We start from the raw sequence: 26,510 nt of genomic DNA, 5'->3' as shown, positions 1-26,510 counted from the left end.
AAGAGAAAGCATAATATACCCATATACAATGCAGAAATTTTTTAAAAACTCACAAGATTTTCCTAAATTAAACAACAGATTTTTTTTTTAAGGCAGACTTTGAGCCAGTATCCATGACCATTTACAAATGATGCTGTGTCCATGTACCTTTTTTTAAGAAACCATGAGTCCAAATTCAATTTTTGACCCAGGGTGAATCTTTTTTGCTTTAATGACAAAGTTTATCCCATTTGTCATTATCACTATTACAGATGACTATAGTCTGTCGTCTCCTCGTTTTAATACTTTCTGGGCATTCTCTTTGTTTTATGTATTTTGCCGTGTGGTCTGGATTTTCTTGCCTTCCTTATCCCAAGTGCCCCAATTTTGGTAATTTAGAAGGTAAATTTTCATATATTCACATGGTGGATTATAATTTAATCATTAAATGAAAGTTAGCAGATTGGAATGCCAGATTTCAATGACAGCATAGAAAGGAAATTTAACAAGGTAGCATGGGCCTAAGAGATCGTCCTCATCTTTTATAATAACTGTTTTCAGCCATCTGTGGAGTATAAAATTTGTAATGTTTTAGAATTTATGAAATACATCTTTTGGAATTCCACTTTCTTAATGAAATTGACCACACCCGTGTCCAGTCCTCGCAGACCTGGGAATGGAGGGAGGGCAGGGCTCTCCCGGACAGTGCAGGTCCAGCGCCTGGTCCCCCCGGAGTTCATTAAGTACTACCACGCATCCACCTGAGGCTTTCCAAGTGCTCATCACTAGCTGTGCTCTCACCATATGCCGAATCTCAGCACCACCACCCACACCTCTGCACGGCTGAGCACATCCCAAGGGCCCGGAGACATGTACCTCTATGCAGAAGAGGATGGTCATGAAAGAGATGACAATGAGGGTCGAGATGAAGAACATGATGAACCAGGCAGCCCAGTGTTGCCAGTTGTTCACTCCCATCATGCACATGTACTCCTAGGGAAAGCAGAAGAGCCATTGGGTGGAGACATCCAAGGCAGCCTCACAGGCCACCTCCATCAGACTGTACTGTGCATTCGAGAACATGGAGCAAACCAGACATGGTGGGTCAGGTGAAGCCAGGTCCCTCTTGGATACCACCAGCAGGCTATTTCTATACATAGTCATAAGAATCAATCAAAGGAAAAGAAAATTAAAGAGTGAGAAGGTAGATTGTCTACAAAGAGCAAAAGATGAGGAAAGAGAGGGTGGGCATCAGAGCGCAGAAAGTAGAGAAGCTCTCAGGATGGGCCTTGTGTTGGGCTGGGGCTCCCTGGAGAGTGCTCCTAGCTGCAGCAACAATAGAGGGAGTGACTCCTGGGGGGTCATTCCCCTCCTGTGCATTTCTCAGGGAGTCAGTCTGTAAGCATTTCTTGAATAGCTGCCACAGGCGAGCCGCACAGCAAGGACTCCTGTCGTAACAACAGATGGGGTCACCTGAATTGCAAGCAAGTCAAATGATGAAAGAATATCCCCCTTTCAACTCACCTTGGAGGCGACACCTAGGCAACCTCCTCCCTGCCTTGGCCTCATTCCCACTCTGGTTATTTTTCATGAGTGCTTCCACACTGTCCCTAGGCCTGCATCCCACGTCCGGTGAGGTTACCTTCATCTTTCTTTCTTTCTCCAGGGCAATAGAATTGATGATGATGAGCTCAATGCAGATGAAGCTGAGCATGAGCAAAAGAGGGAACTCGTTCTGAAGGATCAACAAGAACTTGTCTTGGATGTGGGCTCCATGGGGGAATCTCTTCACAAGCACTGTGAGGTCCTCAAACATCCGGGTGGTCGCATTGTGGGCATGGTGCTGCATGATGGCCTTGTCCAGGGCATGCTGTATGGCCAGGAAGCCTTCCTGGTTGTATCCTGCATGAGAACACAGTGGACATCAGGCATAAGAGACAGGAAGACTGAAGGTGCAGAACCCCCGAGGAGTCAGAGGGGTGTGGCTAATGATTCATGACAACACACAGACAGGAGTAGGACAGGCTCTCTTGTGTCCACATGCTGCCATGTAGAAGGAGCAGAGTCACAATGGACCCCCCTGTGCCTGTGATGGCATCTTTTTATCAGGAAACAGGGCAAAGATGTCCTGAGTAGATGGAAGAACAGGGGACATGCAATACAATACTCCTGCATGGTGGGGTCACCTCCTCTCTGCTACGTGCCTCACTTCAGGGAAATGGTGCCCTCTCTGCACTTCTAATCATCCGGAACGTATGAGATGGTTAGATTCAAAGCACTTGGGAGACACTGCCCCCTTCACCAACTGTGACCTGTCTCTGAGCCGTCACTGCTGTGACCCCAGAATTATGGGCATTGGATTTTGCTGCCACACCTCAAAAACAATCTTTACCGTAAGCAGCCCTTATTTTGATACGGTGTCATCGGTGGGCTAAGGTCAGCTTTTGGGAAACATAAGTTGAAGGGCCCAGACCTCTGGTTTGGGGGTCTTGTAAGAGATAATGGCCCCATCTCCAAGTGAGGGTTACTGGCCCTCCTTATGGGCAGAGCCAGGGTGGGGCATGCAGCAATGAAGTGGAGGTGACCAAGGTCTCCTGGTGGCCCAGACCTACACAGACCCCCTGATCCTCCAGGATGAAAACAAGAGGAACAAACTGTCCATAATAAAATCCTGGGAACTGGGATCCCTGGGTGGCGCAGCGGTTTAGCACCTGCCTTTGGCCCAGGGCGCGATCCTGGAGACCTGGGATCAAATCCCATGTCGGGTTCCCGGTGCATGGAGCCTGCTTCTCCCTCTGCCTATGTCTCTGCTTCTCTCTCTCTCTGTCTCTGACTATCATAAATAAATTAATCAATTAAAAAAAAACTTTAAAATCCTGGGAACCGTCACATGGTCTTGACTGCATGTAGGGGAGTTTCCTTTGCAGAATGGCTGGTATCCTTTCCAGAACCACAAAAACCATAAGCGCCTTGAATTTGCATTCCCACTTGCCAGGCTTGCAGGCCCAAAGCGTCACATCAGTTGTGTGGTCATCCTACAGTGAGGTGTGGGTTGTCAGCTTAGTTTCCTACGAGCAGGGGCATCTCCCTGAACCACCTTGAACAAAAGAGGGAGACCAAAAACTCTACAGTGCCATGGAGAGCATGTGTCCCTCAGGAGAGGATGAGTGGGTGTCCGTGCTGTCCCGCGGTAGCTCCCCTAGCCTGCAGAAAGCTAAAGGCAAATAGATATTTTTATAAGCAAACACTAGTACATACAGAAGCATACGAATCATCCTTGTTCCTGTAAAATGCTTCCGTCCTTCCTCCAAGCAGTTCAGCATCACTACAAGGCAATCAAACGCTTAACTGCTGCTTTAACTTGCCCTAGAATGAAAGCATTTTACCCAGTGACACATTTCAAAATGTAACTTGTTCAACCTCTTCTGGAACGTTGGGGACCAGGCTGCCGCACGCATGGCCACACACACGTGCCTCCTCACCAGGGAGTCCCCCATCGATCTGTCCAAAGGCCCGCGGCGCTTGGCTGGGGTTACGAGGGTAGAGGAGGGACGTGCCCCAGCCTTCCAGGGTATCGTAATAGGACGTCAGCTTCGAGGTTAAGGAGTTCCTCTGAATGCAGCTGAAGCGCAGGCGGTACTTGATCTGCGGAGGACAAAGGGAGGACAACCGCGGTCACAAGGTCCTGACACTCAGGGGGACGGGAGGGACGGATGTCCCCTCCGGAGAGCACACTGTGCTCTGCCGCGACCGTCCCGGAGGCCCCTTCAGGAAGGCAGAAATTTCTTATTTCTCCGCCGAGCAGCCACGGTTTGGACAAGTGACTTGACCTTCTTGTCTTGGTTTCCTCATCAGTAAAACGGCGATGCTGGCACAGCACCCTCCCAGTGGTACCGTAGGATCAGTCGGGTGATCCCTGGGGTGTGCCTGGCCTTCCTTGGTGCTCAGAAAGTGTTGCGGCCTGTTTAGAGACACCTCTATCCCTGGCTTCCAACACCCCACGCGAGTTCTAACAATCAGGACGCGACTGTCCGGCACAACACACCACCTGCCACATTTGAGTTCACGTGACTCGCCGTGGTGGCAGCTCCGTTCCTGGCTCTCTCCTGGGCACAGACTCTTAAAGCTCCCGAGTCAGGAACTGCTATGAATCCCGCTCTGCTGGTAAGGAAACTGAGGCCCCGAAATGCTAGTGCCCCTCCCACGGCTACACAGCCCCTAATGAAGCAGCTGGAGCGCACGGCCCTCCTACCTGGGCTGGAGGGTCCCCAGAGCAAGGCTGCCCCGGTTAGGAACCGGAGAACGGGGAGGGGCGCCCGCGTCCAGGCAGGAGGATTCGAGCCCAGGAGCGTCCGCCTGCCCCCTCCGGAAGGAAGTTGGCAGGCAGGTGACACGGTGGACGCAGGGCAACAGAGGGGCCGCTCAGGTGGCAAGACTCCCTAATGGACCCCCCCACCCAAGGCTGGGGCGCCCTTAGGCTGGCACAGGGAGGCTGTCCTTACCTCCAGCGGCAGGGGCTGCTGCCTGTCGTTGAAGCTGTGATCCAGCACGATTCCAGCCAACACGTAGAAGGCCCTGGGATCCTGGATTACGTAATTTTCAAATAAAGGCACTGAAGGGTAGCCTAGAACTGCGGAGAGAAACCCCGTCGGCGTGGGTGGGGGTTGGCAAGGGCCTGCGCGGCCGCCCTCCCCGTCCTCCCTGGGCAGGTGCTCCTGGGCACGTGCTCCTGCACGCTTCTGGCGCCCGGGCTGGGGAGGTGCGAGCCTCACTCACTGCCCCAGCCTCCTGCACACACGCAGCCCACGGGGCAGCGGCGCACAGGTCGGTGGTGGTGGCCAGAGCACCCCCCTCGGGTCCCAGGGCCCAGCTGGGCTGCCGGCGGTGGACTGGGTGCTTGGCCACGTTGGTGGGGAGCTGGCCGGTGTTTGTCTTCATGGTCACGACAACCCAATGTGCACAGACGGAGCTGCCCTGAAGACACAGATAATTGCCATGGGCACCTGCTGTCGCCTGCGGCCAGGCCGCATGCACGATCCTCTCGAAGGAACTCCTCCTCAGAAAGCGCCAGGTGCCACTCGCAGTCCCGCTTCCTCGCCGCCCCCGGGTCTCCACCCTGCTCCCCGTCCTGGAGCCAGCGTGTCCACGCGGTGGTGCTCTTCCACCGCCTGCCCCGCGGGGACCTGTGTGCTGCTCACCTCGCACACACAGCTGTCCCTGCAGGACGCGTGTCTGAGCACCTCTGTCCCCTACCGTCTGTGGCTCCGTCGCCCCCTTCCAGGAACCACTGTGGTGCGAGTGGGATGTTGGGGTCCCTCACAGCCACGACCTCGCGGCTCACACTTCCCAGCTCTTCATCCTTTTGCTTGACACTGTCATGCGCCGCCGGGACCTCGGCTCCTGGACCGCCTGCTGGCTGTCCCACGTGCCCGCCCTGTCCCTTCCCTGCAGGCCACGTCCAGGTCCCTCTTTCTGTTCCTTTTGCTGTCTCCGTGGCGCGGGAGCCCGGTTTAGTTTTGGAGTGGCGGTGTTTTCTCAAATGTTTCTGAGAACACTGATGAGAATTTTTTAATGAACTGGATTCAAAACAGATAGAGCTCGCTCGTGGTAAAAAATCCCCTATGGTGTTGGAGGCTACGTGGTGCCGAGTCACCCGCCTCCCGCAGGCCAGGCTGTCCATCGGGACACAGACTCTGTACGTTTAACAAGAAAAAAAAAGGCTCTGTCTTATGCCTCTGGCCACGATGGAGTAACGGGACTGGATTCACCTTCCCACCAAAAATATTCAGAGGACTGGACAAAAAGAGAGAGAGAGAGAGAATCCGGTTCTTCAAACAATGACAGCAGGTAGCACAGCATCATAATCCGGGAGAGGAGAGGAGCCAGGAGGGGCGGCCACCAAAGCCCGTGTTGTCTGGAGGGCAGGAAGGCTGCGTGACCAGGATTTCAAGTAGCACTTACATCTGGGTGACAGGGTTAGGAGTCAATTCTTCCTTTTTTCCTACATATAGTTGATTTGTTTCCTTAGCCATACTTAGGCTTCTTTTTAAACACACACACACATTTGGTTAAATTGAGAAAAACTGCACACATACAGGACGCGGTACAAAACACAGACGTGCGCTCTGATGAGCAGTTATAAAGTTAACAGCCAAATAATTGCCTCCTGGGTCAAGAAATAAAATATTTTTACACTAGATTTTTTTTTGAGGGGGGGTGTCTGGTAGTTTCTTATTATCAATTTGCTTTCAAGAACACGTTTTTAATATTTACCCGGCATTTGTTTTTCAGCAGGACTGCTGGCGCACATAACCCGCTGGGCTGTACTAGCAGAAAGGAACAGCGCTGATCTCTTTCCCAGAGACGGGAACCATCCCAGTGTTTGCGTGGCTCTCACTGAGTTAGGTGTCACCCCTGGACGAGTCGAGGTAGCCAGGGGCCCGCCGAGCGCAGACTGGGGTAGACACTGGTTGCGCGGCCCATCCTGAGCTCGGGGAGGAGGCTACACCTCTCCGGGGGAGAACTAGGCCGTGTGCCTTATGAGGAGGGAAAGGAGAGGGCTGTCATGGTTTGCAGGGATCCTTCCTCCTAGTGCCAAGGATCTGCCTGCCGACGGGCACGGCAGGAAGAGCCGTGAATCGAGACGTGAGTCGGAAGTAATAAGACAGAAATAACTTCAGGACGTCTATCACAGGAAAAGATAAACTGCCTGAGGTGGGATCTCCAGGGAAGACAGAAGAGAAATATTTTCTTCTTGGTGGAGGCCACCGAGGGGTCCCCGGCAGTGGGGTGGAAGTCCAGCCCGGGCGCAAAGCCCCAGTGTTTCAGGAGCAGGAGGAGCTGCCCTCTGAGAAAGGCCCAGAGCAGGCAGGATGGCTTCTGACCCATGACGTACCGCTGCAGACCCATCTCGAATTCACCCATGCAGCTCTGGCGGCCTGCGGCCTGCGGCCTGCATGCCAGCCCCGCTCAAAGGCTTCCTCCTGAATGTTCTCGAAGAATACTGTGGTCTCTGGTCCCTACCCTCCTCCGGACACAGAGCTTCTAAATCAGATGACATGACTTGTCTTCCTCAGACTCCTCCCATGGCAGGCGGCCTTGGGAGCCTGAAAGGAAACCCAGGACTTGGACGAGGCCTTCGAGGCTCCCGTGACACTCCAGCCTCACAGGGACCACTCTTCTGGCTTCCTTCTGCTTCGTCCGAGCCTATCGGCTCACCGACCCTGTGATGTCACCCTCGGCTGGCTGCCCCCAAGTCACCCTCCCACCCTGCAGGGCTTGTCCTTCACCATCAAGGATGGTGCCTTAGGACGCCAGGCAAGCACGAACCACAAAGCAACGGTCCGCACTCATGTTGCCACTGAGGGCCTTTGAAAGAATTATCTGGGGACACCAGGGTGGCTCAGTGGTTGAGCACCTGCTTTCGGCCCAGGGCCTGGTCCTGAAGGCCCAAGATCGAGTCCTGCGTCGGGCTCCCTGCAGGGAGCCTTCTTCTCCCTCTGCCTGTGTCTCTGCCTCTCTCTGTGTCTCTCGTAAATAAATAAATAAAATCTTAAAAAAAAAAAAAAGGGTTGTCTGCGTGGAGTGGCGTTCAGAGCAGGGAGAGGACAGCCCTTTCTTTTCATGTTGTCTCTTACTGTATTACTGGAATACCCTTATGAAAGCACACACTACAATTATAATAGTTTTGGAAGATGACCGCACATTTTGTGGACTCCACGTTTTGAAAAACCGTGTCTGGCTGAGTGCGTGAATTCAGCCGCCAGCCTCGTGCCCGTCAGGTGGGAGGCCAGGGGTGAGCAAGGCTGCAGTGGTCTCCTGCCCTCGGGGGTCAGCAGCCCCGCGGGAACCGCCCCAAAAGCCTGGCGTGGCCACGCGGTAAAACATGAACCAAAGGCCGTGAGCACAGCCAGCGGGGCTCTGGGAGAGACAAGGCCCGGCTGAGAACCTGGACCCCGGGGGGAACCCCGCTCCCCCCATCGCAGGGAAGGTCGGCACAGTGGGGGCCCGTGGGCGTGGGGAGCCAGACCCCGCGGGCCTCGAGAGCTGCTGGCCGAGGGTGAGGGCGGGCCGGCGGCGGCGAGAAGCAGGAGGTAGGGGCTGTCGGGGCTGTGGTTGCAGCCATCGGAAAACCTGCCTCGGCGGCTCCAGACCCCGGTGGGGAATCGCCACCTCCGGCGGCCTCCGACGAAGGCCCCGACTCTCTGGAAATGCCACCCACCTTCCCGTCTTCGTGCCCCACCTTCAAACTCGACCTCAAAGGCCTTGGCCACCGCTTCCGTGACAGCCTTCAGCGTGTCACTCTGGGAAGGGACGTAGACCAGCTGGTATGTGCTCTGTGCGGCAAGGCGGAGGAAGTCGGGCAGGAGGCTGACGTTGAGGGCGAGGTAGCTCATGGGAGGCCTTTCCCTGGGCACACTGTTGAGGCGAAGGTACATGATGATCATGGAGAAGAGCAGCGGGGCCAGGACCTCCAGCATCGTCACCAGGGGCTTCCGCTTCTACAACACAACGGAAAGCGCGTGCTGATCCAAAGCACAACACAGGCGTGAGGTCCCTGCGGGCCAGGCTTCCACTTGCAAAGCCCTTTCCTTCCCCCGGCCTCCCTGCACAGCCTCCGAAAGAGAAAACAACACAGAATGAACGAGAAGCCTCTCCGTCTGACTTGTCCATGGCGGCGAGAAACCAGGAACAGGGTGCCAGCTTCGGCAGCGACAGTTTGTAGAGTTCTGGGGGGGAACCGGCCTTATTTACAGAAAGGGGTCCATTCCGAGTAAGGCTGATTTTTTTCTAGATATTATTTATTTATTCATGAGAGACACAGACACAGAGAGAGAGAGAGAGGCAGAGACACCGGCAGAGGGAGAAGCAGGCTCCATGCAGGGAGCTGAATGCAGGACTCCATCCCAGGTCTCCAGGATTATGCCCTGGGCCTAAGGCAGACGCCCAACCACTGAGCCACCCAGGCGCCCCTGATTCTTTTCTTTAAACCGTTATTAGAACCCAACGTAAAAAAAAAAAAAAAAAGAACCCAACGTAACTTCAGCATTCAGTCCCTCCCCAGGAGACGCCCAGAGACCCTCCGAGCACCTCACCCACCTTCAAGATGAAATTCTTCCAAAGAAGAAGTTTTAAATTCCTGCCCAATGTCATGTTTCCAGCTGACCAGGAGGGTGAGCTCTGGCTGGGAAGCAAATGGGGCAAACGTCAGGCATCACACAAAAATGCTCCCCGTCCTAGGAGCTTCCAGAGCATCGATCCCTCCTTGTTGCTGACCCCCCCACTGGCCCCGCCAGCATTCCACTGCTGCCTCCCCCGCCGGGGACCTCCCTGGGCTGTGGGGGGTGAAGTGCACGGACACGCTGATGATCGCCTCTATACTGCCAGCGTGCACCTGCCCAGCCCACACCGCACCAGCCAGTGCATGTGGCTCCACTGCCCCAAACCCTCCCCTCAGAGCAGGAGCTGAGGACGAGGACGGGGAAGCTCTCCCTGGCTCCCCTCACTCCCACGTGTGCCCGCCCACCCCGCAGGCCTGCTTGTGACCCAGAGGGGACCGACCAGGCTTCTGCCCACAGCCCGCGCACCTCCCTGGCGCATCATCCACACGTGACGCCACCCTCTCAGTGAGGCCTTCCTTGCCACTCTAAAATTTCAGAAATGCCACCAATCATCCCTGTTCATTTTTCTTTTAACCCTTTTAAACCACCAAACAAGCTTTTTTTTTTTTTTTTTTTTTTTGCGTGTATTTTGTAGTTTTACCACCAAGTCCCCAAACTCAAGAGCAGGGCCAGCCCGTGCTCACCACTCAGTAAATGCGGGTCCCCTAAATCGATGCGTTACAGGGCACCCAGCCAGTGGAGGGACGTGCTCCTGAGGAAGGACACGCTGGCGGAGCAGCAGGTTCCTTCTCCTTCAGTCTCTGCTTCCCAGGGTATCACATGCTTTAGCTTTCAGCCACCAGCACTACGAGATTTTCATCCAGAAAGATGGTTTTCTGTCGGTGAAAGAAGAACAGGTGCATTTTCCTCAGGTGAAAGACTCTCTGACACTAACCGTCACTGAAGGTACACTTTGTTATTTTTTAAAGATTTATTTATTTTAGGGGCACCTGGGCGGCTCAGTAGGCTGAGCGTCTGCCTTCGGCTCAGGTCATGATCCTGGGGTCCTGGGATCGAGTCCTGTGTTGGGCTCCCTACACAGTGGGGAGTCTGCTTCTCCCTCTCCGTCTGCCTCTGCCCCCGCTTGTGCTCTCTCACTCTCTCTCTCAAATAAAAATCAAAACCTTTAAAAATAATAATAATAAAATAGTTTTTGTTAAATTTTTATTTATGATAGGCACACAGTGAGAGAGAGAGAGGCCGAGACACAGGCAGAGGGAGAAGCAGGCTCCATGCACCAGGAGCCCGACGTGGGATTCGATCCAGGGTCTCCAGGATTGCGCCCTGGGCCAAAGGCAGGCACTAAACCGCTACGCCACCCAGGGATCCCATAAAATAGTTTTTAAAACTTATTTGAGGGCAGCCCGGGTGGCTCAGTGGTTTAGTGCCACCTTCAGCCCAGGGCCTGATCCTGGAGACCCGGGATCAAGTCCCACGTTGAGCTCCCTGCATGGAGCCTGCTTCTCCCTCTGCCAGTGTCTCTGCCTCTCTCTCTGTGTGTGTCTCTCATGAATAAATAAATAAAATCTTAAAAAAAAAAAAAAACTTACTTGAGAGAGAGGGAGGGCACATGGAACTTTCTCCAGAATAGACCACACACTGGGTCACAAATAAGGTCTCAACCAATACCGAAAGATTGGGATTGTCCCCTGCATATTTTCAGACCATAATGCTTTGAAACTAGAACTAAATCACAAGAAGAAATTTGGAAGAAATTCAAACACGTGAAGGTTAAAGACCATCCTACTAAAAGATGAAAGGGTCAACCTGGAAATTAGAGAAGAATTAAAGATTCATGGAAACTAATCAGAATGAAGGTACAACCATTCAAAATCTTTGGGATACAGCAAAAGCAGTCCTGAGAGGGAAATACATCGCAATACAAGCATCCCTCAAAAAACTGGAAAAAAACTCAAATACACAAGCTAACCTTGCACCTAAAGGAACTGGAGAAAGAACAGCAAATAAAACCTACACCCAGCAGAAGAAGACAGTTAATAAAGATTCGAGCAGAACTCAATGAAATCGAGACCAGAAGAACTGTGGAACAGATCAACAAAACCAGGAGTTGGTCCTCTGAAAGAATTAATAAGATAGATAAACCATTAGCCAGCCTCATTAAAAACAAAAGAGAAAAGACTCAAATTAATAAAACAAGAGGGAGAGGGAGGGAGGGTGGGGCGGGGCAGGGAGAGAGGGACAAGCCTACTCTGTGCTGAGTGTGGAGCCTGATGCGGGGCTTGATCCCAGGACCCTGAAATCCCAATCTGAGCGGAAACCAAGAGTCAGACACTTAACCAAATGGGCTCCCCAGGCTCCCCTGAAGATACATTTTAAAGAGTCTAATTATGTGATGTGAATTTCACCTCCATTAAAAAAAAAAAAAAAAGAGTGACTATAAGACACGTTTATATTAGCCATTGCTGCAGGCTTCTTGTCTGACAACCCCAACCACAGGTATTTATTTCCTACTCGTGGCTCTGCTGTCTCCTGGGATTGGCTGGACTCGTCTTCTAGGTTGATTATGGGCCAACGTGTGTCCCCTTCTCCACACTCTCCAACTGCTGTGTTGAAGTCCTAACCCCCAGGTCCTCAGCCTGTGGCTGTTTTTAGAGGCAGGGACTTTACAGAGGCCACGAAGGCCAAACGAGGCCGTGGCGGTGACCTGACCGTGTCCTGACAGTTTGAGGAAATGCGGGTGCCCAGAGGCAGCAGGGGTGCCGGGCACAGAGGAAAGACCACGGCGAGAGGACGAGCCCTGGGAAGCACCCCCTTTAAGCCACCTGCACGCCCAGGAGAGGGACTGAAATGGCAGGAAAAACCATCCTTGCGGGCACCTGGATCTTGCACTTTCAGCCTCCAGAACTGTGGAAAAATAAACTTATGCTGTGTAAGCCGCCCGGTGTGGCGTATTTTGTTGGGGCAGCTGGAGTGGACGGATGCAGGGCTGTTCTAAAAGTCTCCTCCGAGCTGGAGCATGTTGTTGGATGGCAAGAGGCCAACCCAAACCACATGAATGCATTTAAAGCATCTTCCCCCCACACTTGCTAACCGTTCCAACATCAAGGCAAGAGGGAAGGCAGCTGTCTCTGCTCTAGTGCGAGGCACTGTGACTCACATGGCAATGGGCATGGGCATAAAACTTAACACAAGGGAGAAAGACATAGGAGGGACATTACCCATCTGCCCAAACACCCAACATTTAGGTCTTCAGAAGCTGGTGTTAGCATTTGCCAGCCTTAACCCGTGCCATGTAGATGAGGAGGTACTTTGGCTCATTACAGGCCATCACAGATTATAAAAGAAAAACACTCAGACCATCAGAACACACGGTTTTCTCCAACCACACGTACAGCTCAATGGAATGAGACAGGACAATAGAGTAGATTGGGACGCCTGGCTGGCTCAGCTGTCTAGCATCTGCCTTTGGCTCAGGTTGTGACTCCAGGGTCCCAGGATCGAGTCCCACATGGGGCTCCCCGCATGGAGCTTGCTTCTCCCTCTGCCTGTGTCTCTGCCTCTCTCTGTGTGTCTCTCATGAATAAATAAACAAAATCTTTAAAGAGAAAAAAAAAGGAAACTAGAGTAGATGGAGGTTTTCATACTGAGCATCTTGTAGGATTTCTGATAATGCAGGTAGACTGTTCCTCCTAAGGTTTAATTCAATGTTTGTGACGTACAACAACTAGCAACTATGTGCTGAAGGCACTGTGTCCGGGCACATGCCATCATCAAAAGGTCAGTCCATAATAGGGGCGCTTGGCTGCTCCACCGGTGGAGCATGCAACTCTTGGTCTCGGGGTCTGAGTTCGAGCCCCATGCTGGATGTGGAGATAACGTAATAATTTTTTTAAAAAGACAGTAATAGAGTTCATCTTCTTGGAATTCAGCAGTTTCAAATAAACCTAGTAAAGGGTAATAACCTGCACAAAGGAAAACAGGATAGCACGCGGTAGAAAACGAGAATCAGAAGCTGCCCACGTAAGGGCAGCCAAACTGACAGATGAGACACATCCAGGAAGAGACCACAGGTACACAGTCACTTGATTTACAACAGAGCCGACAGGGCAGGACAGGGCAGCAGGGCCTTCTGACGGATGGCTCAGAGCTGGCCGGCTGTCGCCGCGGGAGACCAGGTATCCAACTCCTGCCTCCCACCGCACACAAAATACCAACTTCGGATGAAAGATCTAAATGGGAAGGGTGAAGGGAATAGGAAAGTGTATCGGTGACCTTGAGGGAGGCAGCGATTTCTTAAACACGACTCCGAGCCACTAAACATAAAGAACACTTGGGTAAACCAAACCACATCAAAATGAAAGATTTGTGTTCCACGGAAGACCCAGTGAGCAGAGCTATCTACAAGTCACCAAGAGAAAGGCAGACCCCGCGCAGCCCGGGGGGCTCAGTGGTTTAATGCTGCCTTTACCAGGGCGTGATCCTGAAGTCCTGGGATCAAGTCCCACATCGGGCTCCCTGCATGGAGCCTGCTTCTCCCTCTGCCTGTGTCTCTGCCTCCTTCCCTCTCTCTCTTTCTGTGTGTCATAAATAAATGAATAAAATCTTTTAAAAAATATTTTTAAGTCATCTCTACACACAACACGGGGCTCAAACCCACAACCCGGAGATCAAGGGTCACATGCTCTATTGACTGAGCCAGCCAGATCCCCATAAAATCTATTTTTTAAAAACTGTTTTAAGATTTTGTTATTTATTTATTCATGAAAGACAGAGAGAGAGGCAGAGACACAGGCAGAGGGAGAAGCAGGCTCCATGCAGGTAGCCCGACGTGGGACTCAATCCCGGGACTCCAGGATCATGCCCTGGGTCAAAGGCAGGCACCAAACCGCTGAGCCATCCAGGGATCCCTGATTTTTAAAAAACTGTTTTAACAAAACTGCATCAGCAGGAAAATTCATAACCCTAAGCCCCCCTTCATGATTAAATCAGAAAATTTAAAGCCCACAAAAATTAAAAATCCATTAGGAATATGTGCGATTTAAAAAAAATTTTTTTTTTAATTTATTTATGATAGTCACAGAGAGAGAGAGAGAGAGAGGCAGAGACACAGGCAGAGGGATAAGCAGGCTCCATGCACTGGGAGCCCGACGTGGGATTCGATCCCGGGTCTCCAGGATCGCGCCCTGGGCCAAAGGCAGGTGCCAAACCGCTGCGCCACCCAGGGATCCCAATATGTGCGATTTTAAAAAAATAATTTATTTACTTATTTGGGAGAGAGAGAGAGAGGGAGCGAGGGGATGGGGCAGAGAGACAGAGACTGTCAAGCTGACTCCACACTGAGCATGGAGCCTGAATCTGGGCTCCATCTCACGGTCCCGAGATCAAGACCTGAGCCGAAATCAAGAGTCAGATGCTTAACTAACTGAGCCACCCAGGTGCCCTGTGTGATTTTTTTTTTTTTTTTTATCACACACACCACGACTGTTTAAACTAGTTCAGGGGCCTAGGTGCGCACAGTTATGCAGCTGGGCCATCTTCTTAGAGGTCATTATCATCTTTGTCACCCACTGTGAGGCATGTTAATGGCATGTGTGATGCTCTAGCTTAATGGCCCTGCCGTTGACAACAGGGAGGAGAGGCAGTACCTCCTTTCCTGATTATCTGGGAAAATAAAAGTCACCACAATCCAATACAGGAAAGCCAGATGTCATCCTATGCACGCTTTCTGTGCTGATGCACTTACACATCGTTTTTTAAATGCCACAGATTCTGGCCTGAAAAGGATCATTGGTAGAGAATGCATCACCACCTCTAGTCTGTGACAGCCTTTTCCGCAGAAAGAATGGTTTCTGTAATGTGTTCCCTGAACTCTGAATTTCTCAGAAACACAGATACTGTTTTATAGTAGAAAGTTTGGATTGGGGACACCTGGGGGGGGGCGTTGTCAGCGGTTGAGCGTCTGCCTTCAGCTCAGGTTGTGGTCCCGGGGTCCTGGGATCGAGTCCCACATCGGTCTCCCTACAGGGAGCCTGCTTCTCCCTCTGCCCGTGTCTCTGTCTGTGTGTGTGTGTGTGTCTCTCATGAATAAATAAATTTTTAAAAAAAGATTCTCTCTCACTCCCTCTGCCCCTCCCCCCACTCACTTGCTCTTTCACTCTCAAATAAATAAATGAATAAATCTTTAAAAATTTAAAGACAGAGAGTGAGCAGGGTAAGGGTGGAGGGGTGGAGGGGCCGAGGGAGAATCTTAAGCAGGCTGTCTGCCCAGCCCAGGGCAGGGCTTGATCTCACAACCCTGAGATCATGACCTGAGCCAAAATCAAGAGTTGGATGCTCAACTGACTGAGCCATTCAGGTGTCCCTGGAGAGACATATTTTTGCATAGGAAGAGTCAATATGAAGATTATTAATTCTCCTAAATAAATCTGCAAATTTTACCATAAAGATTTCTTTTTTAAAAAAGATTTTATTTATTTGTTCACAAGAGACACAGAGAGAGAAGCAGAGACATAGGTAGAGGGAGAAGCGGACTCCCTGCAGGGGCCTGATGCAGGACTCAGTCTCAAGATCCCAGGATCATGCCCTGAGCTGAAGGCAGACACTCAACTGCTGAGCCACTTAGGCATCCCTATGATAAAGATTTCAACAGGATTTTAAAAAGAACCTGATTCAGAAGTCCATATAAGCACAAAAGTATGAAATCAGGCAAGAAAATTCTGAGACAGATAATAACCAGAAACTAAACAAATTTTTTAATTTGTTGTTATATAACTTCATTAATTAAAAAATATATCACCCTCGGATAGTAACAACTCAATAAAAAAAAAAAGACTCTATATATATACCAAAGTATACATGGCAATTTGTTATGTGATAAAGAATACCCTTCAGGGATGGCTGGGTGGCTCAGTGGTTGGGTGGCTGCCTTCGGCTCAGATCATGATCCCAGGATCTGGGATCAAGTTCTGCATCCGGTTCCCTGCGAAGAGCCTGCTTCTCCCTCTGCCTATGTCTCTGTCTCTCTCTGTGTCTCTCATGGATAAATAAATCTTAAAAAAAAAAAACTTCAAAATAACTGAATATTATTAGCAACAGTACTGATGCCTATTTGTTCAACAACCTAGGTGAAACCAATTCCTTGACAGACATGAACTACCAAAACTCACTCAAAAAGAAATAGGTATGGGACACCTGGGTGGCTCAGTGGTTGAGCGTCTGCCTTCGGCTCAGGGCGTGATCCTAGAGACCCGGGATTGAGTCCCACGTCAGGGCTCCCTGCATGGAGCCTGCTTCTCCCTCTGGCTATGTCTCTGCCTCTCTCTGTCTCTCATGAATAAATAAATAAAATCTTAAAAAAAGAAAGAAAGAAAGAAAAAGAAATAGGTAGCCTGTATAGTCCCCTGTCTACTCAAGAAATTATAGGGCAGCCCGCGTGGCTCAGCGGTTTAGTGCCACCTTCAGCAGGGCATGATCCCGGAGACCCGGGATCCAGGCCCCGTTGGACTCCCTGCATGGAGCCTGCTTCTTCCTCTGCCTGTGTCTCAGCCTCTCTTTCTCTGTCTCTCATGAATGAATAAATAAAATCTTTTTTTAAAATAAAGAAATCAGGGATCCCTGGGTGGCGCAGCGGTTTGGCGCCTGCCTTTGGCCCAGGGCGCGATCCTGGAGACCCGGGATCGAATCCCACGTCAGGCTCCCGGTGCATGGAGCCTGCTTCTCCCTCTGCCTGTGTCTCTGCCTCTCTCTCTCTCTCTCTCTCTCTCTCTGTGACTATCATAAATAAATAAAAATTTAAAAAAATAATAAAATAAAAAAATCATTAAAAAAATAAAAATAAATCAATTTATAGTTACACACATTCCAAGAAAGAAAACTCTGCCTCAGATGATTTTATTGGCAAATTCTAACATTTAAGGAAGAAATAATACTAATTCTACACAATCTCTTCCACAAAATAGAAGTGGGGTACTTCCCAACTCATTTTATGAGGTCAGCATTAGCTTGATACCAAAGCCAGACAAAAACATTACAAAAAAGATATATGTTAAAAAACAATAATAAGGCAAGAAGAAAGGTGTTTCTTCTCTCAGGTGTCATGGTTTTCCCAAGGAGTCTACCAAAAAAAAATCTGCAACTAATACATTAGTTTAGCAAGGTCCTCAGAGACAAAGTCAATACACAAAAATCAGTTGTATTTCTATCGAGTAGTAAGGAACACGTGGAAAACCAAAGTTTTTTCAAGGTATCATTTGTGCTAATACTGATAAAATGAACTACTTATTAATAAATCCAACAGAATATGTGCAGAATCTAGATGAAAGAACACCAATGAAAGTTTTTTTTTTTTTTAATGAAATAAATGGAAAGATATACCATACTCATGGACTGGAGAAGTCTGTATTAAGACATCAATTCTCCCAAACTGATTTTTAGAATCAATACAAACCCAATCCAAATCTCCATGGTATCATCAATAGGCATAAACCAACAAACCTTTTTTTTAAGATTATTTATTTATTCAGAGAGAGAGAGGCAGAGACACAAGCAGAGGGAGAAGCAGGCTCCATGCAGGGAGCCCCGACGTGGGACTCAATCACAGGTCTCCAGGATCACACTCCAGGCTGCAGGCAGCGCTAAACCGCTGCACCACCGGGACTGCCCAACCAACAGACTTTAAAATCCATATGAAATGGCAAAGGGACTAAAATAGCCAAAATCATTTTGAAAGAGGAACAAAACTGGATGACACATACTACTTCATTAATGCTACACTAGTCAAGATAATATAGTATTAGCTGAAGCATGGGCAGGCCAACTACTCAGGGGCCAAATGTAGCCCACTACAGCCCAGCCTGCAAATGAGACTGGTTTTGAATCCTTTCAGTGGTTGGAAGAACTTCCCCCAACCACTGTGACTGAGCACTGGATAGCTTTGAAGTTAGCTGTCGCAGTGCTTCTGTGTGAGACTTCTCCCACAGTACTGTCATTTTGATGACAGCCAACACTGTTTGAAGCACACGTACTGGCGGGCTGCTGTAAGCACTTCCCATGCTACCAAAAGATAAAACAAGAAGTGAAATTTCCATTCCTACACAAATTCACAGCAGGCAGGTATATCTTCCGAGCTCAGACTACAGCTCCAGCAGCATTTTCCACATCTTGGTGTATGTGCAAAGGAAATGTTCATATTTCAAAATCCATTTATTGGGGATCCCTGGGTGGCTCAGCGGTTTGGTGCCTGCTTTGGCTCAGGGGATGATCCTGGAGTCCTGGGATCGAGTCCTGCATCGGACCCCTGCATGGAGCCTGCTTCTCCCTCTGCCTGTGTCTCTGCCTCTCTCTCTCTCTCTCTGTGTGTGTGTCTCATGAATAAATAAATAAAATCTTAAAAAAAAACAAAATCCATTTATCTGTGCAATTGAGGATCTTCCACCTCACCCTCAATTTTTTGTAATTTATCTATAATGCAATGACATGCTTAAGGCAAAGTATCAAGAGAGGAATCTAACAGAATTCCATCAATGCCTTTCAAGTCATGAAGACACTCAGTTGAAATCATATTCATAGTGAGATACACAAAATCTCGTTACCCATTGACATTAACAGATTAACATTTAAAATAGGGGATCCCTGGGTGGCTCAGCGGTTTAGCGCCTGCCTTTGGCCCAGGGCGCGATCCTGGAGTCCCGGGATCGAGTCCCACGTCGGGCTCCCTGCATGGAGCCTGCTTCTCCCTCCTCCTGTGTCTCTGCCTCTCTCTCTCTCTCTCATAAATAAATAAATAAATAAATAAATAAATAAATAAGTCTTTAAAAAAATAATAATAAAATAAAATAAAATAAGATAAAATAAATTTGGATGGTAGGGAACACCATCTTTGAGCCCTGGCAAAGCAATATATTATCCTATAAAAAAAAAAAAGAACTCCATTGTTCTCATGAGTAGATACACATTGCAAAAGCAAAAACATTATGTTTAATTATATTAAAGTGACTAATAAAATTTTTTTTTTGGAAACGAGTCTCATATAACAAGTATTTGTCTAATACCTTGAATTTTGCTTCTTGGCATGCAAAGCCTAAAACATTTGCTATCTGGCCCTTTACAGAAAAATTGTGCCATAGCCCAGACTAATAAAAGATCAAAGATACACACACAGACCAACAGAATAGAAGAGTTCAAAAACAGACCTTCACAAATATGGTCAATTTTTGACAAAGGTGCCATTCAATTAAAAAAAAAATCATTGTTTTAACAGAGGGTGGTGGGACAACTGGAATCATGTATCGGGGTAGGGTGGAGAACCACTATGACCGATACCTCAATCCATTATACAAAATCAGTTCAAAATACACCACAGACCTATGTGCAAAACCTAAAACCCTAAAACTTCTAGGGAAAAAAAGGAGAACATCCCTGTGACCTTGGATCAAGCAAAGATGCCTGAGATAGGACATGAAAAGCATAAAAGAAAAATTGGTAAGTTGGGCTTCCTTAAGATTGAAACTTCTTTCTCTGCATAAGATTAACAGGCCGAGAAAACAAGGTATAGACTGGGGAAAAATATTTGCAAATTGATTATCTGATAAAGGAGCTATATCCAGGGCATATACAACTCTCAAAATTCAACAGTAAGAAAATTAGCACCTGGGGCATCTGAGTGGCTCAGCAGTTGAGCCTCTGCCTTTGGCTCAGGTCGTGACCCGGGGGTTCTGGAATCAAGTCCCGCATTGGGCTCCCTGTGAGGAGCCTGCTTCTCCCTCTGCCCGTGTCTCTGCCTCTCTCTTGGTCTCTGATGAATACATAAATAAAATATTTTTTAAAAATTATCACCCAATTTATAAAGATGCTGCACCAAAAAGGATATATGTATGGCAAATAAGCCCATGAAAAGATGCTCAGCATCATCAGTCATTAGGAAAAGCAAATTTAAGCCACAATAAAATACCACTTCATAGCTACTAGAATGGTTGGGGGAAAATCATTTCTTTAAGTGGTGGCAAAGTTACAGAACAACTGGAACTCTTATATCCTGCAAAGCAAAACGATACAGCCATGTGGGAAAATATTTTGGCAGTTTCTTAGAGCTTCTTATAAAGCTAAACATATACTTCCATACGGTTCCATGATCTTATTCCTAAGTTTTACCCAACTAAACTGAGAATTTTTTTCAAATTCACAAAAGATTTTTTTACACAAGAACCTATATACAAATTATTATAGAAGGCTTTACTCAAAATCTAGGGATCCCTGGGTGGCGCAGCAGTTTGGCGCCTGCCTTTGGCCCAGGGCGCAATCCTGGAGACTCGGGATCGAATCCCACGTCGGGCTCCCGGTGCATGGAGCCTGCTTCTCCCTCTGCCTGTGTCTCTGCCTCTCTCTCTCTCTCTCTCTCTCTCTCTCTGTGTGACTATCATAAAATAAAAAAAAAATAAAAATAAATTGTTTAAAAAAAAAAAAAAAGGAAGGCTTAACTCAAAATCTCCCCCCACCCCCACCACCACCAAAAAAACATAAAACAAAACAAAACAAAAACCAAAAACTAGGAACCGGGCCCTGGCTAAGCACCAAGCACTTTTTGAAGTATTCCATATGTTTCAATACTTCAAATCTTCACAGCTACCTACAAAGTGAGTACTATGGGTTCCCCACTTTACACAAAGTCGCTGAGGTATAAAGACGTCGCATGAGGCACTTAAGAGCCAGGATTTAATTTGAGGCTGCACGGCCCAAGGTCCACTATAATTACTATTATAGTAATTATAACGCCCCTCAATCGCTGAACAAAGGAGTGTGTTACAGCCCTTGGTCTAGAATGAAGCCTCCAATTGTTCCTATGGAAGCAATCAGAGAAGCTGTATTCTAAAATCCAGCATTAAATACCACCGACGTGGGCACAAAAAAGTCCATATATAAGCATAGATAGGTACAGATGGATAGGAAGATAGAATGTGTCCCTGCAAAAGAAATAGGAGCTAACATATTGGTTCCATTTTTAAAATGCGTAGCAGGCGTGTAAGTAGATATCTATGTCAGCCAGCTTCTGCAATAACAAGGTTTACTGCCTTTCGTAGAGCTGTAGTTCAGGAGTGTCACCATGCACCTTAATTTTTCCATTGATCCTGAGAAGTGTCTGAGCTACGAGAACCCCAAAGAGTATCCCACATAACTTCTTGGCATGTTTTCACGCTGTGGGAATGTGAGTGATTTATATACCAGAGGCTGTCAGGGAGTCCAGGAGCCTGAACGCCCCGACACCTGGGCTCCAGTCTCACCTCTACTGTGTAACATTGAACAAATTATGGCCCCCATCTGGGACTTGGGGAGAGAACAACCTAGGTGGCACATCTAGGTTTAGTGGGCCTTGAGCGGCAAAGTGAATTTGAGGATCCATCAGAAGGGCCCAGCCTCCATGGCAGTGGTTTCTGAACAGGTGTCCAGAGCCTAGCATCTCCCCACAGAACGTCTTCCTTCACCAGGGGCCTTATACCCTCTCAGTTCATAATTACGATGACTGGTAATAATTACCGTGGAGGCACCCTAACAGCAAGGATCAAGAACCAAGGTGTCAATTAGTACCCTGCAGGTGTCTCTCCTGCTGCGCATGGTCCTTCTTCCCATACCCTCCTTCACCTTCCTTCTCAGGGAAATCCGACTCAGCCTGCTCTCTTCCCAGGTTTGGTCATGCAGAACCCTTTCAGGTGTAGAAAGGGCTGGAAAAAATTGCAAGGTGTAACCAGTCTAAGTTGGAAATGGCAAGGATTGGCTCTTGAAAGAAAAAAAGATTGAGTGAGGAAGACGCTGTTCAGCAGGTTCAGAGAGTCTCAGGGCAGACACCTGGGTTGAGAGGGAGGGACGGGGTGTGGTCTGGGAGCAATGATGGGGAGAGAGGGTTTTTAAGATACTGGCAGTACATTAATAATCTGCTCCTCCATCTCAGTTGTGATTGTGTCCAGTTGGGTTTTCTGTTTTTGTTTTTTGGTGTTTTGTTTGTTTTTGTCTGCTCATTACAGAGACCAGGCTATGGAACTCCCCCTGTACTTTGCGCACTACCACTTCCTTGGCATTTATGCGTTTTCTCATTTGACCCCAAAACAAAATATCTCTGTTTGGTATTATTACTAGCACTATTATCATTGATTTTAGGGATAGGAGATGGAAGCTCAGAAGGGTAAAATGACAAGCCTGAGCTAGGTAAGGGGTCAGGCCCAGATGTGAAGCCAGGTCTTCCAACTCTTTAATTCAGCAAATATTTACCAAGTGCCTCCCCTCTGCCAGACACTCTTGGACCCTGAGATGTAGCCACGAAGTAGACCAAGTGCTCTCCTCCTGGAGCCCCCCTTCTGGTGAGGGAGACAGAAGGAAGAGAAGCAGTAAAGGGTACCACCTCAGAGAGTAACAGGTAGGGAGACCCTCTATCGCTAATCCAGAAGGGTCTTGGGGTGGCTGAGACAGAAGGTTCCCAACTCAGGTCATTACTTTACGGTTCCATCGGTCGCGTCCTGGTCGCGGAGGTGCCGGAGCCAGGGCTGGTCGCAGGTGGCGCCCCAGGTGAGGCCGAGCAGCAGGTGCGCCCTGGACTGCCGCGGGGCGGGGGATTGGGGGGAGCACTGACACCGCCGAGCCGCCGAGCAGCAGGTGCGCCCCCTGGACAGCTGCGGGGTGGGGGGGGGAAGCACCCACCCCCCGGGCAGCAGGCGAGGGGCAGGTGCGCCTCTGCCGCGGAGGATCCTGAGTCGTAGGCTCCTGGCGGCGCTCAGTCGGGGCGTTGGGGACCCGAGTGGGCCGGCCCGCGGCAACTGTTGGCCTCGCGCCCAGTCCCGCCCTGCCCCTGCCACGCGACCTCAGCCCCCTCCCCCAGGTGACCCCAGCTGGGCCTCGGACCGCTGGTCCCAGGTGACACCTGCCCGGCCTCGTGACCTCTGTGCAGCAGGTGACTCTGCCCCCGCCTGGGGACACTCCCTTCCGCGGGGACCTCAGCCTGACCTGTATTCCTCTCGTCTAAGGGACCCTCCCGTCGGTGGTGACCCTGACCCTGTGAAAGGTTCAAGATAGCCAAAGTAAAACTAATGCATCACTGAAGCTGTGATCAGTAAAAATTCATTGTGCACCAAAACGACAGTCTGCGGAGCGGGAGCGCGGAAGGAGGCTTGGGGGTGTGTTGCACGGAGCTCGCGGGGGCCGCGGGCGGCTCTGCACGGCTCGATTACAATATTGCACTTCTACAACCTTGGCCAGTAGTTGACGTTTTGCTTCTCACCTCCAGAGGAGCAAGACGCGATCCGGGTCAGGTTCGCCCTCCGGCGGGGTCTGCACGAAGGAAACCCCGCCCCAGGAGCAGAGTGGCTCAGTGGGCTCGGGGACCCTCCCTCCTCCCCGCCCCCCCCCCCCCCCCCGCCAAGGCTGGTCTCCGTTTGTTTCTGATTTTCACCACCTGAAGTCACGACCTTCCTGCTAACGTGTCCCCAATCTGGTGTCACGACCCCCAGTCCTCCCCGCCCGTGTCAACTTTGCCCCATGACTCTGGACACGCCGCAGGACGGTGGGCCTCCCAGCCCGCTCCGCGGCCGTTTTCTAGAAGGTTCCTTACCCTCCCTGCAGCACCCCCAGGGCCTCCCCGACCAACCCCCGCCCCCGGCAGCCCGCGCCAGGATCCAGGGGGCCAGTCGCCCTCCCTCCGCGACACAGGGGCCCGCGCCCAAACCAGGACAGCGCTGGGCGGAATGGCTGGACAGCCCGCGCCTGCTCCAGCCGCAGCGAGGTACAGGTGGACGCCGCCCCGCCCCTCCCCTCCTTGCCCCGCCCCGCCCCTCCTCTCCCTCTCCGCCCCTCCCTCCCCTCCCCTCCTCTCCTGCCCCGCCCCTCCCTTCCCTCCCGCCCTCGCCCTGCCCGAGGTCCGGCGCCCCCTGCCGGCCGCACGGCGCGCGGGCACTGCGCAGGCTGGGGCGGGGCGGGGCGGGGCGTCGGGCGGGCCGGGCACCCGCAGGGCTGGCCCACTGCGCACGCGCGAGCCGGCCGGCGCGCCACCTGCAGGAGCCCGAGCCGCCCGCCAGCCTGCGGCGGTCGCAGGCGCCCCCTCCCCGCCCGGCGGCCCCGCCGCTGCCAGCACCGGCCGTCGTTGCCGCCGCCGCCGTGAGGCCAAGCGCAGCCGGGCCCGAGGCAGGGGACCCCGCGAGAGGGTCGGTGAGTGCCGCCGGGACCTGCCGCGCGCGCTCGCTCGCTCCCGGGACTCGCGGCTCCGGGCCGCCCCCCACCCCGCCCGGCTGCCCCCGCGGCCGCCCCCTGCCCTCCGCCCGGCCGGCGCGCCCCCGCCCCCCCGCGCGCCCCCGCGCCCCGCCCGGCAGGTGCACCTCGCGGGGCCTCCGCTTCAGGCCGCCCTGACTCAGGCTTCCCCGCGGCCCGAGCCCCTGGGCGTGGCCCCCCCCGTGGGCGGCTTCCTCCGCGGACCCGGGGTTGGACGCGCCGCGGCCCCTTTTGTGCCGAGCCGGGAGGGTGGACGCAGCCGGGGGTGGTGCAGCCCCCGGGCCGGACACTCGAGCTGGGCCGCGGGGATGCTGCTGGCTCATCCCTGGGGCAGATTCCCTGCTGGGTGGGAGTACTTCCCCACCCCGGAGCGCGCCCTGCGCCCACCCCTCATTCCCGGGAGCGGGGTCGGGGGGCCGTGGTCCAGGGTTGGGTGGGAGCTATGTGGGGGACAGGAAGGCGGGACGCCCGCAGGTGGAGAGGCCTGCAGCAGCCCCAGTCACCCCTGGGGTCTGTGGCCAGTCGGTACGTGGTGCGAATTTGCGTTGACAATGGGTATTGGCATTCACGCGCTACAGTGTAGCTTCCAGAGGGCAGGTGCTGGCTCCTGCACTAGGGCTTAGGACAGATGTGCAGCTGGTGCACATTTGGTGCACGAAGGAGGGCCCCTCCTCACTTCCTTGAATGTGGCCTGATGAAAGCCACTGCCTTACCCCGGGTTTCTGTTTGTCCACCCCTTTGCCTCATGACCCGAGGGCCCACTTACTGCCCTGACTCGGTCTGATCAGGGCTTGGGCTCCAGGCACATAACAGGCAATGGAGAAACGCTTGTTCAAAGGGTGGCCGACACCCTGTGACAGAGCAGAGAAGAGGGCAGGGTGCAGGGGAGTCAAGCTGGCTTTTTTCTCCTGAGCAACTGTGTCATTTGATTCTGAACGGTTGGGTGCTGCCTTGTGTAAACTTGAAAAGATCAAGGCTGTTTTCCTTTAGAAAGTTTACATCAAGGAAAAATAAGAAAAAGGGAAAATAGGTAAAAATGGATGCCCTAGGAATCCCCTAGCTCTTTTCTTTTAAATCCTTACAGATCTTTTTGTTGTTGTTTAATTGCACACTTGGTCATCATATCTGATTAAGAGGATGACATGGTTCCCTGTCTGGCGATTTCCCATCATCCTGACGAGACTGCTGTTTGGAAAAAGAGTGATGAGCTCAGGTGGTTTTTTAAATGACACTAGCCTTACCCAGTGCATGTACCAGTCCCATGGGAACCTGTTTTGACTTAGTCTCAACTGGGGAGGCCCAGGGAAGACTCCCCACTTGACTGTCTCTTCTCCAGCCCTGCTTCCCAAGATGACAGTAGATTCATCTGTTGTTGAGTTGGTAAAGAGGAAAGAAAACATTCTAGAACCTGGGGAGAAGGATGGGCAAGACTCTGCCCATGATGGAAAGATGAATTGGATGTGGTCCCTGCTCTTGGGGAGCTTAGGATAGAGCTAAAGAGAATGATTTATTCACAAGTAACTGAGGCATCAGACAGAATGAGGCAAGTACCACTCGAGACATCAGAAGAGCTGCTGCAGGTGTCCAGAGGTGGAGGGGTGGCTTTCAACAAGAGTGGAAGGTCTCGACCCTGGCTGCTCATTAGAATCACCCCAGAACAAGTCCCATGCCCAGGCTAGAGCCCAGCATCTTTAGGGGTGGGCCTCTGATGTCACTTTCTGTGTTAAAGCACCCCAGAATATTCCATTGTGCAGCCAAAATGAAGAACCCCTGAACTGGGGTTGTCTGTGGCTGCTTCACAGCAGGGCTGGACTGGACTGATTTTCCAAGAAGACAAAACCCCAGGAGGCCTGGACCCCCTTGGGAAAGTATAAGGCGTGTCAGTCCCTGTCCCGGGAGACTTGGGCAGCACTCGTCCCCCTGAATGGCTCAGAGATTTGGAGTCAGCAGGCACACAGGTACATTTGCAGGAGCTGAGTAATGAGCTTGCTGCAGAAGACCCATGGTTACCTCTCCCCGGGGACCCTCAGTCACCTCATTACCTCGTTTCCTACACCTACAGAGCCAGAACAGCTAGCAGGACAGCAGTGAGACCGAGGCTCCAGCAGGGGTGAAGAAAGCAGGGGGTGGCACAGATTTTTGTGGGACTCTCTCCTGATTGCTTCC

The 26,510-nt window shown here is 51.1% G+C and overlaps 2 protein-coding genes across 12 annotated transcripts in view; one reads left to right on the top strand and one right to left on the bottom strand.

The window, feature by feature from the left end:
• Positions 1-22,874, bottom strand: part of LOC140638293 (ATP-binding cassette sub-family A member 17-like) — a 78,082-nt gene extending 55,208 nt beyond the window's left edge. For 3 of the 8 annotated variants that reach the window (XM_072835376.1, XM_072835379.1, XM_072835380.1), the window contains exons 1-8: positions 22,581-22,873; positions 9,785-9,976; positions 9,079-9,163; positions 8,222-8,480; positions 4,482-4,609; positions 3,462-3,624; positions 1,622-1,881; positions 856-972 (exon numbers count right to left, since the gene is read on the bottom strand). In XM_072835376.1, the coding sequence (XP_072691477.1) occupies positions 856-972; positions 1,622-1,881; positions 3,462-3,624; positions 4,482-4,609; positions 8,222-8,480; positions 9,079-9,132 (981 nt within the window). In that variant the 5' untranslated portion in view covers positions 9,133-9,163; positions 9,785-9,976; positions 22,581-22,873. Of the gene's footprint in view, positions 1-855; positions 973-1,621; positions 1,882-3,461; positions 3,625-4,481; positions 4,610-8,221; positions 8,481-9,078; positions 9,164-9,784; positions 9,977-19,748; positions 19,894-22,580 lie in introns of all 8 variants that reach the window. The other 5 variants (XM_072835374.1, XM_072835378.1, XM_072835373.1 and 2 more) reach the window with 5 other exon arrangements.
• Positions 22,875-24,140: 1,266 nt separating this feature from the next.
• Positions 24,141-26,510, top strand: part of ABCA3 (ATP binding cassette subfamily A member 3) — a 40,345-nt gene continuing 37,975 nt past the window's right edge. For 3 of the 4 annotated variants that reach the window (XM_072835372.1, XM_072835369.1, XM_072835370.1), the window contains exon 1: positions 24,141-24,284. The gene's annotated coding sequence lies outside the window, so the exon portion shown is untranslated. The remainder of the gene's footprint in view (positions 24,285-26,510) is intronic. The other variant, XM_072835371.1, reaches the window with a different exon arrangement.

This window comes from Canis lupus, chromosome 8, assembly GCF_048164855.1.
Source record: "Canis lupus baileyi chromosome 8, mCanLup2.hap1, whole genome shotgun sequence".
NCBI classification, from domain to species: domain Eukaryota; kingdom Metazoa; phylum Chordata; class Mammalia; order Carnivora; family Canidae; genus Canis; species Canis lupus.
This window is presented reverse-complemented; position numbering and strand designations above follow the sequence as displayed.